Genomic DNA, 20,929 nt, shown 5'->3' with positions numbered 1-20,929 from the left:
TGCTGTATGTTACAGAGGAAATTATTTTCTTTTTGAATACATTTTTTGTCTTGTCCACAGTGCTCTTCTGATACCTATGTCCATGTCAGGAACTGTCCAGAGCAGCATAGGTTTGCTATGGGGATTTTCTCCTGCTCTGGACAGTTCCTGATATGGGCATCAGGTGTCAGCAGAGAGCACTGTGGACAAGACAAAAAAGAATTTAAAAAAGAAAAGAATTTTCTCTGTAGCATACAGCTTCTTAGAAGTACTGAAAGGACAAATCTTTTTTTTTAATGGAAGTAATTTATAAATCTGTTAAACTTTCTGGCACCAGTTGATTTAAAAAAAGACCGGAGTACCCCTTTAAGCTGATCTTGTGAAATCTGCAGCTCACATGTGATAGAAGTCCTAGTGTCAGCCCTGGGTTTCTGCCACAGAAAATACATGACCAACATGAAAAAAATTTGCTAAGTTTCCACTTGTTTTTTTTTTTTGTGTGTGTATTTTTCCTCCCAAAAAAGCCAAAACTGCCCCCATGGCGTTTTTTTTATTGAAAAAACGCTGCAGCCAGATGTTAGCTGTAAATCATTGAGAAATCGCAAAATTCTTTTTCCACTTTGCGTTTTTCAGTTTGGTGTTTTTTTTAATCATTGTTTTCACTCTTTTTTTGGCATTTTTCAGCTCCTTGGTGGTTTTGCAAAGTCGCAGCATGTTGAGCCTATGGTGTTTTTTTCCCCTGAAATCAAGGCGTTTTTTTTCTCATAGAAGTCTATGGGAGTAAAAAAAAAAAAAGCCAAGAAAAATGACATGTGGGTTTTAACTTTGGCATTTTTGCAGACGGTTTTTATTCTTTTTTGGACTTTAGCGATCCAAAAAAGTGATTGAGATCATATATAGATCGTAAAATAGTATTTAATGAAATGTATCTTTTCTATAAAGAAAGTTGTTTATTAATTTTTAAAGAGGGAGGAATTTATGTGGGTGGGCAGGGCACTAAAAATTTAGCCGACAATAATAAAAATGTGTGTGTTTTTCCCTTTTTTTTAAATATTTTTTAGGTAGTACTACGACTCCCAGCATCGGACACACTGTTCCATGATGGGAGTAGTAGTACCTGTACTGATAGACAGATCGCCCATTGTGATCCTCCTGTATAATGTATAGATGCGGCCAGCCGCTCTTCCATGGTCCCGTGCACTGCCGTATATATATATATATATATATATATACACCTATTCATATTTCCCACAGAGAGCTGTGATTGGCCAGATGGTTCCAGCCAATCACAACTCTCTGTGGGAAATATGAATGGGTGTATATATACGTTAGTGCAGGGGACCATAGAAGAGCGGCCGCCCACATCTATACATTATACAGGAGGATCACTGCAGGAGTGACACACGCTGTGATCTTTCCTTAACTGCAGGTACTACTGCTCCCAACATGGAGCACACGCTGCTCCATGCTGGGAGCTGTAGTACCTGCATTAATAGATTGCAAGAGGTGTCAGAAGTGACACACTCTGCGATCTGTCTATTAATGCAGTTACTTCAGCTCCCAGTATGGAGCAGTGTGTGCTCCATGTTGGGAGCAGTAGTACCTGCAGTTTAAAGAAAAAAAAAAAAAGATCACAGCAAGTGTCACTCCTGATACCTGCTGCAATCGTCCTTCATCCTTGAGATGGGGAGCGGCTTTCTTCTGTGCTCCGCATCCCTGCTCTGTACCTCGGCCAGTGATATGAATAGAACATCACTCATTCATATTTCCCTCTGAGAGCGGTGATTGGCTGCCACATCCGGCCAATCCCCACTCTGAGCCGGCCAGTGATGTGAATAGAAATTCACATCGCTCATTCATATTTTCTGCCCATAGTATAGTGCAGAGATGCGAGCACTGTATAGAGCCTCTCTGCTCTATTATGGACGATCGCATTGGGTGTCAAGAGTGACACCCGGGGCGATATGTCTATTAGTGCAGGTACTACTACTCCCATCATGGAACATTCTGTTCTATGCTGGGAGTAGTAGTACTACCTTAAAAAAATTTATTAAAAAAAAACACACACCCACATTAAATGTTTATTATTGTCGGTCACATTATTAGTGCCCTGCCCGCCTACATAAATTGATCCCTGTTTAAAAAATGTATTACAATTTCGTTATAAAAAAATATCAATTTTGTTAAATAGAAAAAACGTCAAAGGGGCCAAAAATGCAATTTCCACTCAAAGCCAAAAAACGCAAGAGAAAAAAACGCCAAACACATGAAAATACTGTGGCTTTTTTTTTTTTTCTTGCGTTTTTTTTTTTTTTTTTTTGTTGGGCCACAAAAAAAAAAAAAAAAAAAGATGAAACTTAGGCTAAGGGTTTTTCACAACTGCATTGGAGGCTCAATTCTGGCCATCTGTCACAAAATCTTCCCCAGAGTGTCACACAACACTATTATCACTGAGCGTTGTGGAGCGTATATTACTATTAAACAGGAGCGTGTTACCTTTCAAAAAGTCTGTGTTCGTATTACGTCCCCTTCTTCCAGTATTGGCAGGTTTGTGTAGATAATCCGCGTATAAATAAAAGTCTGTGCAGCAGCGGGGAGATCTGTCCCGGCCAGCGGCGTCTCTACCTGCGTGCTGCAAAAAGCTTGAATATCTTGATATAAAAAAAATGCATATAAAAGACGCACTATGTGAACACGGTTATAGGGATCACGACGATGATTTTCCATTTTATCCTAAAAAGGCGAACATTTCAAAATCAACATTAAGGCCAAACGGGACCAATGTGTTGAGGTTGAATATCCATCTGCCTTCAGCTTTAGATAATTGAGATATTGTTTATTATACAAAAAAAAAAAAAAAAGAAAGAAAAACAACCTTTTAGCAGCAAAAACGGAAATAGCACAAATTTTTTGAAAGATACAGCCGTTTAAGGATTACCAGGAAATAATCCATCGATCCGGTAGTATCAGACATCATATTAAACTAAAAGAAGATGAAATCTTAAAGAAAAAAACAGAAGAAATTTGTGAGGGATGCAGTACCCAATGACTCACACCTATTTGGGGAACATGAACAGTCAAATGGGGAACTGTATACTGTGGATGAAACAAAAGGGGATAATTCCCAACATCCAATTATTATTTAATACATTTGAAGCCTTCATAGGGGTTAAAAAATGTATGAGGAATTTAACTTAAAGGGGTATTCCGGCCCCAAGACATCTTATCCAAGGGATAGGGGATAAGATGTCTGTTCGCGGGGGTTCCGCAATCTAGCATGCAGCTTGGCCGCCCCCTCCCATAGACTTGCATTGAGGGGGCAGGGCGTGACGCCACATGGGGGTGGAGTCGGGACGTCACGATACTCCGTCCCTGTGGTCGGGAGGCATAACACTGTGAACCTGCGGTGCTTACAGGTGGGTGCTGCATGCTAGATTGCGGGACCCCCGCGATCAGACATCTTATCCCCTATCCTTTGGATAGGGGATAAGATGTGTCGGGGCCGGAGTACCCCTTTAAAAAAGTATTTTTATTTAAAAAATCCCCCTCTGGTGGTAACATCCGATCCCACCCCAGAGGTATATCAACACACATCCCTCAAAAATAAATCCAGCTTTTTTCCTCTAAATGAATACTCAGTCCTTTAACACATTCGAGAATATGGTCACCAGGGATATTCGCAATATTAAAATTAATACTAAAGTATCAATCATCTAATCTTAGTTAAAAAGAAAAATTAGCCATCAAATCCCTTCAAACTAATAATGATATAATTGTGCGACCAGCAGATAAAGGTGGGAGCATAGTGCTCCTGAACTGGCAGAATTACCAACTGGAATCTCTACGTTTGCTAAATAATGGGCAAACATATAAACAACTTAGTTCCAACCCTACCAACATATTTAAAAAGAGCTACCTAATTCAACTATGGAGGGTTTTAAAAAGGTTGTTTTTTTTTTGTTTTTTTTTTAATCAAAGAGGAATTTTCTTAATATAAAAAATCCCAAAATTTCCGCCTTCTACCACATACCCAAGATTCATAAGTCAACAGAGAATCCTCCAGGCAGACCAATTATATCTGGAGTGGAATGTCTAATTTCTCACCTCTCCAGATACGTAGACACGCACTTACAAAAATGTGTATTAAAATGATCTGCCTTTCTAAAAGATACTAAGCATATTTTACAAATTTTACAAGGGATTAAATGGGAGTCTGATTTTATTTTAGGGACTTTGGACATCACGTCCCTATATACGGTAATTGAACATCAAAAGGGCCGAGCTGCTTCTGAATCCGAATTTTTAACCCCTCAGGGGAATTTTATTGGTGAATATATTGGTTTTGTTCTCCATCATAACTATTTTATTTATCATGAGCATTTTTACTTACAGCAATGGGGCACCGCCATGGGGACCATATTTGCGCCAAGTTATTCTAATCTAGATACGGGGTACTGGGAACAACTCTTCATGCCCACTTGGCGGCAGATCTGGTCCTATGGTGATGCTTCATAGATTACATCATTTTTAAATGGAATGGGGATGAGCTCATTCTGACCGAGTTTTAACTCATTTAAATAAAAATTAGATCAATTTTCTAGACCTGACTATTTATGTGGAGAATGGGTGTTTGCGTACTAAAATTTACCAAAAAGTTAGATAGTAACAGTTTTATCCATACCACAAGTTGTCACCTCCCCGTATGGCTTGAAAACATTCCCAGAAGCCAACTTGTGAGACTCCGTAGGAATTACACACAGGACCATGAATTTAAAAAGGAAGCCAAGGAGTTACAGATGAACGCTCTGATATTGACACCCTCACTCAGACAATACACAAAGTACATACTTTGGACAGATAAGAATAAGAGTACGCCAGATGCCAGTGAAGGTATCGGGGAAACAACAGTCAAAATACCAATAATCACCACCTACAATTCTCAGTTTTCTTGTAAAAAAAAGATCTTAAAAAAAAAACATTGGGGTATTTTACAGGGTGATAGAACAATTGGGTAACTGCTACCTAAAAATCCATCTTTTGTGTTCAGAAAAACACAAAATATAGGGAACTTGGTGGTGCCCACAGTAAAAAAAAAATCCTAAAAAGAAAAAACTACAACAAATACTTTTTTTTTTCTTTTTCTAAAATTAGGTTTCTTCCCCTGCCATATGTGTAAAGCGTGCAAATTTACAGGAATAACTACACCAAAACTGACAGTAAAAAATAGAGATGGGACTTTTGAGAAGAAAATAAACACCCATAACAACTGCATATCAAGGGGTGTTATATATGGCATTAATTGCCCATCTGGTATAACATATATAGGGCGTACTAAAAGATTGTTATCCAAACGTATTGGGGGAACACCTGTATAATATAGAGAGAAAATATCTGGGACACCCCTTGTCCAAGCACTACATGGATAAACATAATGCTTCTTTCCAAGGATCCCATTTTTATGGAATTGAATGTATACATCCACATTGGAGAGTAGGGGACTATATATCTCAATTCTCTAAAGCTGAAGGCAGATGGATATTCAACCTCAACACATTGGTCCCGTTTGGCCTTAATGTTGATTTTGAAATGTTCGCCTTTTTAGGATAAAAGGGAAAATCATCGTCATGATCCCTATAAGCATGTTCACATGGTGCGTCTTTTTATATGCGTTTTTTTTTTATATCAAGACATTCAAGCTTTTTGGGTGTCATTCAACATACATGATCTATTATGATAAAAATACATATATGACGTATTGCCTATTATAGGTACAAGTCTGCAAACATAGGATAATCTATAGTGAAGGGTCTATATAGCTTAGTCTTGGGAGGCCAGGGTATCCCTGAGGAAGCAACACAGACTTTTTGAAAGGTAATACGCTCCTGTTTAATAGTAATATATGCTCCACAACACTCTGGGGAAGGTGTACACATAATATCTACTATCAGTTATGTACCGTATATACTCGAGTATAAGCCGAGTTTTTCAGCACGATTTTTCGTGCTGAAAACACCCCCCCTCGGCTTATACTCGAGTGAACTCTCCACCCTCCGTGGTCTTCAACCTGCGGACATCCAGAGGATTTAAAACGACAACTCCCAGCAAGCCCGGGCAGCCATCGGCTGTCCGGGCTTGCTGGGAGTTGTAGTTTTGAAACCTCTGGAGGTCCGCAAGTTGAAGACCACTGCGGCCTTCGACATCATCCAGCCCCCTCTCACCCCCTTTAGTTCTGTACAGTACTCGCCTCCGCTCGGCACTGGTCCGGTGCTGCAGGACTGTCCGGTGAGGAGGTCGTCTGGTGGGATAGTGGTTCCGGGCTGCTATCTTCACCAGGGAGGCCTCTTCTCCGCGCTTCGGGCCCGGCCCCAGAATAGTCACGTTGCCTTGACGACGACGCAGAGGTACGTTCATTACCAACGTCCTTCTGCGTCATCGTCAAGGCAACGCCTCTATTCCGGGCCCGCAGCGCGGAGAAGAGGCGCCCCCGGTGAAGATAGCAGCCCGGAACCAGTATCCCACCGGACGATCTCCCCACCAGACAGTCCTGCAGCACCGGACCAGCGCTGAGCGGAGGCGAGTACTGTACAGAACTAAAGGGGTTGAGAGGGGGCTGGATGATGTCGAAGGCCGCAGTGGTCTTCAACCTGCGGACCTCCAGAGGTTTCAAAACTACAACTCCCAGCAAGCCCGGACAGCCGATGGCTGCCCGGGCTTGCTGGGAGTTGTAGTTTTGAAACCTCTGGAGGTCCGCAGGTTGAAGACCACTGAGGGCGGATAGTTCACAAGAGGATGATGAAAGGGGGGTGGGGATGATGACAAGGGGATGATGAAGGGGGGTGTGGGATGATGACAAGGGGATGATGACAGGCGGTGATGATGACAGGGTGATGATGATGAGAGTCTGGATGATGACAGGGGGGGATGATGTATTTCCCACCCTTGGCTTATACTCGAGTCAATAACTTTTCCTGGGATTTTGGGGTGAAATTAGGGGCCTCGGCTTATATTCGGGTCGGCTTATACTTGAGTATATACGGTACTTATGCATGTGGGTTATCACCAAGTAGATTCATTACGTCCTCAATAGCGCTGCTGCTAATCCAATCTTATGTGATTTTTCAGACAATTTTTTACTGGTCTAGCAGGGACCCATTAGATTAGCATTGTATGCAAAACGTATCCATAGCGCAAAGGTGTGATTATTATAAATTGTCACTAAATCTGTTGGGAGAGTCAGACAAAAAAAAAAACCTGCATGCAGTTTTTATTTTGTTTTATCCAGTTATTTAAGACAGACATCAGCAGAATTCCCAACATATCTCAATAAAGTCAATGGGGTCTGTCCAGCTCTGTTGGTGTTTGTCACGCAGTGAATAACTGGCCTTGAGCAGAATCTGCAATGAAGGCCCCAGACAGAGCCTCCGATACATATGTCAACTTGGTCTAAGTTGGGAATCCAGAGGAAATGATAGTGAAAGTATCCTGGATATATGTATATCTCTTCATTATGTACAGAATAACTATTCTCCTCTGAACCTAAAATACTTCTTATATAAGTCAGTTGTAAAATCATTCCTTAATCCTGTATGTGTTTGCTAGGAACAAAGAGACCATAGTAATCGAAGAAAAGCCACAAGAAGAAAGAAGTATTAAGAAATGGAAGATTTCCGACACAAGCAATGTCATCACCGAGGCTTTGCCAACTTCAGAGGGCGAACCGGTGGAGATTGAAGTTGAAATCACTGAAGGAACAATAGAATTAGAGGAGAACATGGAGACTCTGGAAGCCGTGACGTCACCTGATCAGTCTGTGAAATACATTCAGAGTACAGGCACATCAGACGACTCTGCCCTAGCACTTCTAGCAGATATTACCAGCAAATACCGCCAAGGTGAAAGAAAAAGGCAGCTGCAAGAAGACAGTGCCAATGAAAGCGATGCTGCGGGCAAACAGGTAGAAGGCATAGAAATTATGGAAGTTCATCTGTCACATGTCAACAACATGTTCCATTGTCAGAAATGTAATCGTTCATTTAAATTGTTTTACCATTTAAAGGAACACATGAAATCACACTCCGTTGACAATTTTAAGTGTGAAATATGCAATAAAAGCTACGTACGTGAAATTGCCTGGAAGCAACACCTCACCTGCTACCATCTAGAAGAAAGCGGCTCCAGCAAGAGGCCAAGACAAGGCAAAAAAATCCACGTTTGTCAGTACTGCGATAAACAGTTTGATCACTTTGGACATTTCAAAGAACACCTAAGGAAACACACAGGTAAAATCGCCCATTTGTGCGCGTGCACTGTGTGGGCCAGCAGGGGGCAGCAGCTGTTGCAGAAATTCTTGTTGATGCCCTGGATGTACTTGCTCAATGTATTGCTAAAACCTAAAGGCCTTCTAACTTATATTGCATGGATTATTTGTAGCTCTAATTCATAGTCTGGTATTTGACCTATTTTCTATTTAATTAACTTCTATTAATTTCTATTTCTTATAGTAACTCCTAATGATACAGACATTTTTTTTTTGAGTTTCCATTTTCCCCTCCTCTCCTTCTAAGAGTCATAGCTCAGTTTTCCATCTGCAGAGCCATATGAGGGCTTGTTTTATATGGGGTCAATTGACATCACTCATTGTACCACAAAATAGACAGGGGGTTTTTAATAAACTTTTTTTTAATTTTATTCACACTTTCTTAGTCCCCATAGAGGACTATGATAAACACCTGATCCTGGGGCAGACTGTATTAGCAAAGTGGCATGGAGCTTTTCAGAAGGGATCCGGTCACCATAGACTGGCACTCTGGGGGGGGGTCCCGATCAGACCCTCAAAACCTGTTATTTTCATTGGCGAACATCAGCATAATAATTGGTGTACATCACTAGCAATGAATGTCGGCTGAGCTTCCTTCATAGTCCCCAAGAACGCGGCCATATATATTAGGGCTGCACGATATGGGGAAAATGTGCGATTGCGAATATGGGCCTAAATATTACGATTTCTATGTGGGATGCAATATAATAAATAAATTGTGAAATCCCCCCCATTTCATGTCCATTCTCCCCCTCCCCCCCCCCCTTGTCGCATTGACTCTCCCCCTCCCCCCCCCCTTGTCGCATTGACACACCCCCCCCCCCCCCCCCCGGTCACATTCTCCCCCCCCCCCCATGTCACATTCTCCCCCCCCCCCCCAGTCACATTCTCCCCCCCCATGTCACATTCTCCCCCCCCCCCCCATGTCACATTCTCCCCCCCATGTCACATTCTCCCCCCCATGTCACATTCTCCCCCCCATGTCACATTCTCCCCCCCATGTCACATTCTCTCCCCCCATGTCACATTCTCTCCCCCCCCATGTCACATTCTCTCCCCCCCCATGTCACATTCTCTCCCCCCCATGTCACATTCTCTCCCCCCCATGTCACATTCTCTCCCCCCCATGTCACATTCTCTCCCCCCCATGTCACATTCTCTCCCCCCCATGTCACATTCTCTCCCCCCCCATGTCACATTCTCTCCCCCCCATGTCACATTCTCTCCCCCCATGTCACACTCTCCCCTCATGTCACATTCTCTCCCCCCCCATGTCACATTCTCTCCCCCCCCATGTCACATTCTCTCCCCCCCCATGTCACATTCTCTCCCCCCCCATGTCACATTCTCTCCCCCCCATGTCACATTCTCTCCCCCCCATGTCACATTCTCTCCCCCCCCATGTCACATTCTCTCCCCCCCCATGTCACATTCTCTCCCCCCCCATGTCACATTCTCTCCCCCCCCATGTCACATTCTCTCCCCCCATGTCACATTCTCTCCCCCCTCATGTCACATTCTCTCCCCCCCCATGTCACATTCTCTCCCCCCCATGTCACATTCTCTCCCCCCCATGTCACATTCTCTCCCCCCCATGTCACATTCTCTCCCCCCCATGTCACATTCTCTCCCCCCCATGTCACATTCTCTCCCCCCCATGTCACATTCTCTCCCCCCCATGTCACATTCTCTCCCCCCCATGTCACATTCTCTCCCCTCATGTCACATTCTCTCCCCCCCTCATGTCACATTCCCCCCCCCCCTATTGTCACATTCCCCCCCCCCTATTGTCACATTCCCCCCTCCATTGTCACATTCTTCCCCCCCCCCATTGTCACATTCTCCCCCCATGTCACATGCTCCCCCCATGTCACATTCTCCACCCCATGTCACATTATCCCCCCCATGTCACATTCTCCCCCTGTCACATTCTCCCCCTGTCACATCCCCCCCCTGTCACATCCCCTCCCCTGTCACATCCCCTCCCCTGTCACATCCCCTCCCCTGTCACATCCCCTCCCCTGTCACATTCTCCCCTCCCCTGTCACATTCTCCCCTCCCCTGTCACATTCTCCCCTCCCCTGTCACATTCTCTCCCCCTGTCACATTCTCTCCCCCCTGTCACATTCTCTCCCCCCATGTCACATTCTCTCCCCCCCAGTCACATTCTCTCCCCCCCAGTCACATTCTCTCCCCCCCAGTCACATTCTCTCCCCCCCAGTCACATTCTCTCCCCCCCAGTCACATTCTCTCCCCCCTGTCACATTCTCTCCCCCCTGTCACATTCTCTCCCCCCTGTCACATTCTCTCCCCCCTGTCACATTCTCTCCCCCCTGTCACATTCTCTCCCCCCTGTCACATTCTCTCCCCCCTGTCACATTCTCTCCCCCCTGTCACATTCTCTCCCCCCATGTCACATTCTCTCCCCCCATGTCACATTCTCTCCCCCATGTCACATTCTCTCCCCCCATGTCACATTCTCTCCCCCCATGTCACATTCTCTCCCCCCATGTCACATTCTCTCCCCCCATGTCACATTCTCTCCCCCCATGTCACATTCTCTCCCCCCATGTCACATTCTCTCCCCCCATGTCACATTCTCTCCCCCCATGTCACATTCTCTCCCCCCATGTCACATTCTCTCCCCCCCTCATGTCACATTCTCCCCCCCCCCCTCATGTCAGATTCTCCCCCCCCATTGTCACATTCTTCCCCCCCCCATTGTCACATTCTCCCCCCCCCCATTGTCACATTCTTCCCCCCCCCCCCCATTGTCACATTCTTCCCCCCATGTCACATTCTCCCCCCCCCCCATGTCACATTCTCCCCCCCCCTGTCACATTCTCTCCCCCCCTGTCACATTCTTCCCCCCCCCCTGTCACATTCTTCCCCCCCTGTCACATTCTCCCCCCCCCTGTCACATTCTCCCCCCCCATGTCACATTCCCCCCCCCCCCCCGTGACGCACTCTCCCCCCCCCCCATGACACATTCTCCCCCCTCAATTTCACACTCTTTCCCCCCCAATGTCACACTCTTCCCCCCCCCCCCCCCCCCAATGTCACACTCTAGTGAGCAGAAGGTTTTTTATTCTCCCTGCGCTCTTTTACTTCGCTCAGTGTTTTTCTACCAGGGTGCCTCCAGCTGTTGTGCCTCTGGGCATGCTAAGAGTTGTAGTTTTGCAACAACTGGAGGCACTCTGGTTGGGAATCACTGACTGTTAGTATTTAAATTTGTTTTCACCTGCTCTGGCCGCCCCCGCCCGCAGCAGCATGCCGGTCTGAGCAGCTAATCGCAAGTTTCTGGGGGGCTGTATCGCTATATCGAAAAGCAAAAATCGCGATTCGATTGCTTTTGCGATATATCGTGCAGCCCTAAAATATATAATATATATATTGCACGTGTCTTCAAGGTAATATCAGTGGTTCCCAATTTTTTTTTTTTTTTGCTTTTACTAGGTTCCCTAAAAAGACTAGAAACCCAATTGTGGAACCCTAAGTGACATTATACTATGTTTGCACTGTGAACAGATGTCTCCTTCCTTACCTTTCCTCTTGGCTCGATATATCTTTAGATATGTGTCTCAAGACAACTAGCTTTGGGGTGAAAAAACGAAAGAAATAATTTTGTGATCCCGTTGGGAGATGTTTTTGCTGTGTGTGTCTGTATGTGCAGTGGTTGTGGTGTGAATTGAAGCCTGTCAAGGGTTTTACATATATGTTGTGATGATGTATTTCATTTGTATTGTGAGAAATTGGAGTCCTTACAACATTACTCTTACTGTGACCGTGGCTCTTTAAAGGGATATTGCAATTATATTTTAAAAAAAATTATCATCTGAATGGAGGGGGCCCCAAATCTTACCGCCTTTCAAGAAAAATTGGTCTCGGCAGTGACGGACCGCTCAGTCAATTACTTGCCGCAGCAATATCCTGCCTCAGCTGGTAGTTGGCTGAGCGGACTTTCACTGCCGAGAACAGTTCATCTCAAAAGGTGGGGGTCAGAACATTTAGCCGGAATAGACTGGCCCTGGTGACTACATTTGGACCAGTATATAAGGCATGTGGCTTTCTATGCATACAGTATATACATCTGAAGGCAATTTTGATGGGTTGACCACATATATTCACAACAGAGGGCTGAATCATGATGTATTTCTTTAATTGTGGGAGATTGTTTGTTTGTCTTACTTATGTATGACAGAATTTCCTGTAATGTATATTTTTTTGTTTTGGCATCTAGGTGAAAAACCTTTTGAATGTCCAAACTGTCATGAGCATTTTGCAAGGAACAGCACCCTTAAATGTCACATAACAGCCTGTCAGTATGGCGTTGGTGCAAAGAAGGGAAGGAAGAAATTGTATGAATGTCAGGTACGTGCTCCGTATGTGTTTTTAGGGGGCCAGTATGCCATAGATATGCAATTTGTGGAACTGTGACCACTGAGAGAGCCTACAGATCCCTGATCATCACTTGTTCCTAATAGAAAGGTAGCTGCATTAACCCTTTAAGGACACAGACCATTTTTATTTTTTTTCCTCCTCATCTTTGAAGTGACATAACTCTTACTTTTCCATCCACAGACCCATATGAGGGCTTGTTTTTTGCATGACCCATTGTACTTTGTAGTTAAACCTCTCATTTTACCTTAAAATGTATTTGTGGTGTGGGAATTGAAAAAAACGCAATTTAGCAATTTTTGAGTGAGTTTGTTTTTAGGCGCTTTATGGTTAAAATGACATGTTCTCTTTATTCTGTATGTCAAAGCGGTTAAAACGATACCCAATTCATATAGTTACTATATTATAGTACTACCTAAAAAAAAAATTAACAAAAGTATGCGTAAAATTGTGCAATTTTGACCCCTATAACTTTTTTAAAATTTTTACGTATATGGGTCTGTGGTTTTCCAACCACATCTGGTGAAGGTTTGTTCCAAGCATCTATTACTCTTTTGGTAAAATAATATTTCCTCACGTTGCTTTAGATCTCCCCTGAGAGCCCCCTTCTCATTCCCTCCTTTTCAGGGTGGGACCAGGGTTGTACTTCCACTCCCTTTATTGTCTGGCCAACCAGAGGACAACACTTAATCCTCTCTGCTATGTCTTGACCTAGTGCTGAAGAATGTACATTTCCCGCTGTTCAATTACCTTGTCTGCCTACCTTTAAAAGTCCTCTAAACTAATTACCCATGATCCCTTTCCTCAGATACTGAGGTTAGGACTGTATCAAACATTCTATATTCTGCCCTTGGGTTTTTAGATTTTCAACAATCCTACCTTTTTAGTATGGTTTCAATTAGTTTTCCCACTATTAATCTCAACCTTACTGGCCCTTGTGACTTATTTGTCTATATTTTAGACAGCTAAAGATTAGAACCTCTTCCTCTGTAAACAAACACTTCTCAAATGATTCCTTAGTTTTCCTCTGTAAGTGACATTTTATTATTTTCTTCTGTAAAAATGTTGTATTATGCTTTTTACTATTGGGTAATAATAATTCTGAAGTATACTGAGATATGTTAGGGCTCCCAGAAGTCTATTTTTTCTTAATTTATTTGTTTGACAACCTGCCCACTCTGGCTGCGGCACCCCAGACATCCGGTGCATGGAGCGAACTTCGCTCTGTGACAGATGACTGGCGATGCAGGGCAGATGCTCGTGACGTCACAATCACGCCCCGGTCTCAGCCACACCCTCTCAATGCAAGTCTACGAACTTATAGACTTGCATTGAGGGGCCATGGCCATGCCGTCGCAAGCAGGCGTGATTGTGACATCACCAGCCCCCGGCGCTGCACCCGATGCTCTAAACGAACGCCAGCTGCAGCAGAGAGTTTGCGGGGCTCCCCAGCGGCAAGTCCCCCATGATCAGACATCTTATCCCCTATCCGTCTAGGGGCGGAGTACCCCTTTAAGTGTTGGAGATAGAGCTCTGTTTTAGATTGATGTTCTTATTTAGGTGATCAGTGGGTTGCTTCATCCGCTGGACTCTGAAGCCCAGAATGATCAGGGATTCAGTGAGACTGAAGGGCTGCACAGAGATTGGGGGGCTCTTTCATATAGTGCTATATGATGCCTACAGTTAAAGGTAACCTGTCATAGCTATCACACTGCTCAAACCCTAAGTCATCAGGGCAGTTCTTAGCAGTTTTTCCAAGCCTCACCAGGCACAATTGATAGACTTCACCCTGTTTGGCTAGAGGGACAGATACATTAGTCCAGGCTGGCAGTGTAGACAGAAGCCCCCAGGAGTGCCCAGATGTTTCATGGCTCAGACAGCATAAGCATGATGACAGGTTCTCTTAGGTCAGAACTACATGTTAAGACCTGAACCATCTATGTATAATTTTACATTTTCTCCTTGTTTTTAGGTCTGCGACAGTGTTTTTAATTGCTGGGACCAGTTTAAAGACCACCTAGTTCTTCATACCGGTGACAAGCCCAACCACTGCACGCTGTGTGACATGTGGTTTATGCAAGGCAGCGAACTAAGGAAACACCTCCGAGACACCCATAACATCTCAGAGGGAATAGTGACTGAGGTTGTACTTCCAGCCGATCAATCAGAAGTGGAGGCTGTGTCTTCAATGGCGTATGTTGAACAGGTGGAACAAGTCCATATGGTGCCAGTCGATCAAGTTATTCAAGTTCAGGTTGATCCACCTCAACTAACTGTAGGTCACTTGCACCAAGATCTCCTAGAAGTGAATCAAGTGAAAGGTGCACATATATTGGATCTACAGACTCAGGTACATATGGGTCACATAGAGGTAGAGCATCTTCAGATAGAACCAGGAACTGAGGTTCACGTTGAGGAAGTACATGTTGAACATGTCAATCAGATACATATGGAAGAGGTGGAGGCAGAACTTTTGGATGAGTCTAATATTCAACATATTGAACAAACTATTGAGGAACAATCCTGCCAAGCAGAGGTGGCCGGACTTCATCAGATCGTCCACACGGGAGCAGAAAGCATACAGATACGACATATAGACATGGCACATATAGAAGCTACAGCTGAATAGGACATTTCAGCTTAAGTGGAAAACTCAGACTGTTGGCCGATAAGTTGATGTTTTTACAGCATTTAATAGAAAATATTCCCCATCTATCAGTCCTCAAATGCCCAGAGCTATGGTCTTTCGTTTGCGTATGAAAAAGGGAATGATTGTGTCACTTCCATGGATATTACCCAATGTTTTGCTTCTAATCATCAGAAGTATTCCTCTTCTGCCTACATATCCTGACACAAACCCTGACTGTTTTGGTCAGTAATGTTTGGTGGTGTATGAGGGGTTAAAGGAAAACTCCAGTCTGTCACTTCTGACGTATTCCGTGCATATAGTGGTTTTATTCTCCTGGCATTTGCTGCAGTTTTAGATTTATCTATGTTCCACGCTTCACTCCTCCTTCTATTAGACCAGTCATTTCCATTCATGGTGGGGAACATTCAGATTTCACGTATTTATTGTTCAATATTCAAGCTCTTTCATCATTAGTTTCCTACAAGTAATAGTATATGTTGACTGGAATTTTCCTTTTAATATTTGTAATATGATAAATATTCTCCTCTTGCTAATGTAAACTGACCATTGCTTTTTATATATATATATATATATATTTTTTAACCAGACTACCAACAGTAGCACTTACGCCTCCATTCTACTGTAAGGGGTTATTGGGTGGTAAAAAGAAAAAGAAAAGGCTTTACGCAACCACATAGAAAGTACTTCCTTCATCTTAACAAATATTCCTTATGCAAAAGTTCAAGTTTTAGTTGGAGACTGCACCTGGTCTTAGCCTTTATGCCAGTGTTTCCCAACCAGGGTTCCTCCAGCTGTTGCAAAACTGCAACTCCCAGCATGCCTAGACGGCCTTTGGCTGGGATGCTGGGAGTCGTATTTTTGCAACAGCAGGAGTCACGCTGGTTGGGAAACACTGCTTTATGCACTCACTGAAAGACCATAAATCCCACAGTTCTCCTTGTGATCTTTTTACTACTGTTCACTTTATTTTTTACTCGTACCCTCATCATACTCTTATTTATACTAATACAGAGATGGGTTAATCTGACTCTGGCGGCCTCCTGACTTTCTCCCAACAGATGATATCGGAGGAGAGAAGAGTTGGGCTGTGTTGGCTTTTTTCCACCCAACCCTATTCTGGAAGATATTGTCTGGCACCCCCACTCCCTGGGTTTGGGGAGGTCCAGTGAGAGAACTTACGGCCAAACATTTGGCTATCAGTTATTGAAAGGGTTTGGTCTCCTTTAGCAAATAAAGTCAGAGTTCCAGATGTTACTAGTAAGGTGCTGACACACAGGGTGGGGGAGTCCGCTCAATGCCATGTGGTGTTTAATTTACCAGGAAACTACAGAACCTCAGGACCATGTGATCACTGCTACGGATAGGGGATAAGTTGCTGATGTGGGGGTTCTAGCTCCTGGAACACCCTGAAATCTCCAAAATCGATGATTAACCCTCCCCCCAATATAATCAGCAACTTTTCCCAATATTTACAAACTGGAGTTCCCCTTTTTGAAAGTTAGTAAAAAAAAAAAAAAGCATTTTTAAGGAATTTTTATTTATTTATTCATTTTTTGCCCCAAAAAATGCCTTAGTCCCACAGACTTTCAAAGGAGCAGCAGTGCACATGAGGGATGGGAGTCCCAGTGGTTGGATATCCACCTATTCTTGGAGCAGGTGAAATGTTTTCTTTATTGAATACTCCCTATAACCCAAAGAGTTGGATGGATGTGGGTACATAGCTGGAAGTCTGGTTAGAAAGCAACCCCTTTAAATACACAATCTTGAGGACAACTTGATCTAGTCAGTGGCCAAAAATAGCTCTTACGGGTTCATGAAAACAGAAATGCAAGACTACGCTATCTTCATTAGACATGTATGAGATTTTATTAGTGCATGAAAAATGAAAACCCAGTTGTTCTCCATCTCCCAGTTCTGGGAGCTGAGTAGGAGATCTGAAGTATGTAGCCTGTATAAGAAGTTTACACTTATGATTTCAGGGTCTATTGCAGTGTTTCCCAACCAGGGTGCCTCAAGCTGTTGAAAAACTAAAACTCCCAACATGCCCGGACAGCCTTTGGAATGCAGGGAGTTGTAGTTTTGCAACAGCTGGGGGCACCCTGGTTGGGAAACACTGGTCTATTGTAAGCACTGATGTACTAGTCCATGTTTGTCTTACATCAAGCCTTTCTCACATACAAGCTGCAAAAGGACCAAAGTATTGCTCTTATCTCTGGTAAGCACTTCGCAGTGTATTTAGAGGTCTGTCATCTTTCGTCAGATGTGAGGAATGTACCATGTAGGTGACACCTTGGCTGTTTACATAGGTCACAGAGGGTGGGATGGGAGGAAACCTGTTGCTCCTACCAACCAATCAGATGCCAGCTTCTTTTCTGGTGCCAATAGGAAAATCTACACAGGGCTCTGATTGCTTGGTGGAGCCATTGCCTTGGTTTTCGATTTCTCAATGCAGTTTAAAGGGGTACTCCCCTGGAAAACTTTTATTTTTAAATTAACTGGTGGCAGAAAGTTAAACAGATTTGTAATTTACTTCTATTTAAAAATATAAATCCTTCCAGTACTTATCAGCTGCTGTATACTCCACAGGAAGTTATTTTCTTTTTGTTTGACCACAGTGCTCTCTGCTGACACCTCTGTCCATTTTTAGGAACTGCCCAAAACAGGATAGGTTTGCTATGAGGATTTGCTCCTACTCTGGACAGTTCCTAAAATGGACAGAGGTGTCAGCAGAGAGCACTGTGGTCAGACAGAAAGGACATTCAAAAAGAAAAGCACTTCCTTTGGAACATACAGCAGCTGATAAGTACTAGAAAGGTTAAGATTTTTAAATAAACAGATTTGTAAATTACTTCTAATCTTAACCTTTCTAGTACTTATCAGCTGCTGTATGTTCCGTAGGAAGTTCTTTTCTTTTTTAATTTCCTTTCTGTCTGACCACAGTGCTCTCTGCTGGCACCTCTGTCCATTTTAGGAACTGTCCAGAGTAGGAGCAAATCCCCATAGCAAACCCATCCTGCTCTGGACAGTCCCTAAAAATGGACAGAGGTGTCAGCAGAGAGCACTGTGTTCAGACAAAAAGAAAAAAAAATTCCTGTGGAGTATACAGCAGCTGATAAGTACTGGAAGGATTAATGTTTTTAAATAGCAGTAAATTACAAATCTGTATAACTTTCTGGCACCAGTTGATTTAAAAAAAAAATTCCAGTGTAGTAACCCTTTAATATTCCTGACATTTCATACCTTTCATTATGCAGTAATGAAGAATAATTCATATGATGCCACTTTAAAAATCATCCAATGCTTTCTTCAGCCTGCTGCCTGCAAATGTTCAGATGCATGCGTTGGCACCATAGACAATGAATTCAAGCTCCCAATGCCTGGAAGCTTTTGTATCCTCCCCGTGTGATCATCCCCACATACATGTTGTCCAGTATGCTATTTATATCCTATACATCTTCTCCTTTCCTTCCATATTGCATGCTCTTTATACATTTTATTAAGCGGTGCATCCTTTATAGTAAACAAAATGAAAGTACTATTTATGTTGGTGGGTTGATTGACCAGAACTATAGCGGTGCTGTCATTTAGAGATTGTATGGGATAGGATTCTGCTGCACTGTGCACACGGTGGAAATCCCGATTCCAGTGTCCGCAGAAAGTATAGACTTTTCTATTCTTGCTGCCGATTCTGCTCCGAAAAAGCATTTCTGCCGGATCATTCAACTGTGTGGAATTCCCACCCGTGTTTTCCAAGCGGACATTCTGCTCATTTGAAACCGACCTAAAAGTAGGGCTGGGTGGTATGAGCAAAAACGTGTATCGCTGTATTTTTTTTAGGGATGGCGGTTTCACGGTATCAAATGGTATTCCCCTCGCACCCCCCTCTCCCAACACCCCCTGTCCCCCCCTTCACAATTAATTATCAGCTGCGCTGTCCCCACATCATGTCACCCACGTGCGCTCCTCTGCTCATCCTCCTATGAGTTGAGGGCCGCAGCGCTAGAAATCGGCCAGCCCATCATCGGCCGTGGCGGTACATCGCTGCGGCCGGTGATAGGCTGAGCGCGCTGTCATGGATGCTCATTACATGACAGTGGGCTCAGCCTATCAGCGGCCGAGGCGGGATATCGCTGCGGCCGGTGATAGGCTGACAGCTCTGTGACGTTCCCATCCCCAGGACCGCAGCGGAGGGACCATGAGGAGAGACCACGTTGGAAGGTAAGTTAAAGTTTGTTTTGTTTATTTTTGCAGCGTCATTTGTAGTACAGATTTCTAGCACCAGTGGCCAGCAAATCGTATGAGGATGAGCAGAGGAGCGCACGCGGGTGACATGGTGTGGGGACAGCATGCTGCGGCGGATAATTCACTCATTCACGGGGGGGGGGGGGGGGGGATGGAGGGGCCCAACCGGTATTGCGGTATGGGAAAAATTCATATCGTGAGGGGGGGGGGAAAAAAAAATTGGTATTCGGTATGAACCGGTATACCGCCCAGCCCTACCTAAAAGTGCAACATTCTGCAAATATGGCGAACAAAGGTGAAACCTTTAGGGAGTGGTATATAGGAACACAGCGATATAGTTTGGCCATAGCTGTTAAATCTACCCTAAATCTTTGACTGACCACATGATAAAACTCAATTGATTTGCTGAAGGAGGAAAAAGAAAACCATAAGGACTACAGCAGTGTTTTCTAAACAGTACGTCTCCAGCTGTTGCAAAACTACAACTCCCAGAATGCCTGTTCTGGGCATGCTGGGAGTTGTAGTTTTGCAACAACTGGAGAGACACTCTTTGGAAAACGCTGGACTACTGACATGATTTATGGGAATAAGAACAGTCCCTGAAGAGGTTGTATGGCACATTAAGGGAAAGGAGTTGTCATAGTGTTGTTTTTTTTCAGGGTAACTTAAAATTGCATAAAGCCATCCATTATTTAATTATTTTTTTTCCACTAAAAAGTATTGTAAGCTTTTTGTAAAGCTCCTTATTTTCCTATGGATACTGTGTACAAAGAGAAGAATCAGGCTCCGATTTTGTGGAGAGTTTTTTTTTTTTTACTGCAACTTGTGTATCTTTGCGTAGTTATGGAACCTTGAAGCCATAACATTTACCAGTACTAAAGAGAAATGGAGTTGAAAACAGGATTGTAAATATTTAAATCCAAGATACTGGATATAAATAAAATAATACCATCATGGCAAGTCTTGTCATTTATTAAGACTTATCTACTTTGTTCACAGTAGAAAAAGTAAGGTATCAGCTCACCACTTGTAGTATCACGTGTTCCCGATGTAATCCCACAACACACCTCTCCAGCGGGACCTTCGGACGGATCTCAGGGGCCGAGTCCCCAGGTGAGACAATTGGAGCAAAAGGAAGAGGTTGCCGGCTCCCGGACTGGGTAAAAAATTTAGCTTTATTATTTCACATCTTAAAATCCAATGCACAGAAGATGAATAAAAACATGAGAAGAGCAAGACACAAACGCACTGACACATTTCGACTTAACTGTAAGCCTTAGTCATGGCAACTACAGGTCACAGCATGACTTCCTTTTATATCATGATATCCTGTGTCGTCATAG

The 20,929-nt window shown here is 43.6% G+C and overlaps 1 protein-coding gene across 9 annotated transcripts in view; it reads left to right on the top strand.

Moving 5' to 3' along the window:
* Window positions 1-17,975, top strand: part of ZNF131 (zinc finger protein 131) — a 32,167-nt gene extending 14,192 nt beyond the window's left edge. For 6 of the 9 annotated variants that reach the window (XM_056540722.1, XM_056540701.1, XM_056540690.1 and 3 more), the window contains exons 5-7: window positions 7,579-8,258; window positions 12,537-12,667; window positions 14,667-17,975. In XM_056540722.1, coding sequence (XP_056396697.1) covers window positions 7,579-8,258; window positions 12,537-12,667; window positions 14,667-15,323 — 1,468 coding nt within the window. In that variant the 3' untranslated portion in view covers window positions 15,324-17,975. The remainder of the gene's footprint in view (window positions 1-7,578; window positions 8,259-12,536; window positions 12,668-14,666) is intronic. The other 3 variants (XM_056540642.1, XM_056540660.1, XM_056540650.1) reach the window with 2 other exon arrangements.
* The last annotated feature ends 2,954 nt before the right edge of the window (window positions 17,976-20,929 follow it).

Source organism: Hyla sarda, chromosome 1, assembly GCF_029499605.1.
Source record: "Hyla sarda isolate aHylSar1 chromosome 1, aHylSar1.hap1, whole genome shotgun sequence".
NCBI classification, from domain to species: domain Eukaryota; kingdom Metazoa; phylum Chordata; class Amphibia; order Anura; family Hylidae; genus Hyla; species Hyla sarda.
Note: the sequence above shows the minus strand (reverse complement) of the source record. Positions and strands in the feature narration are given on the sequence as shown.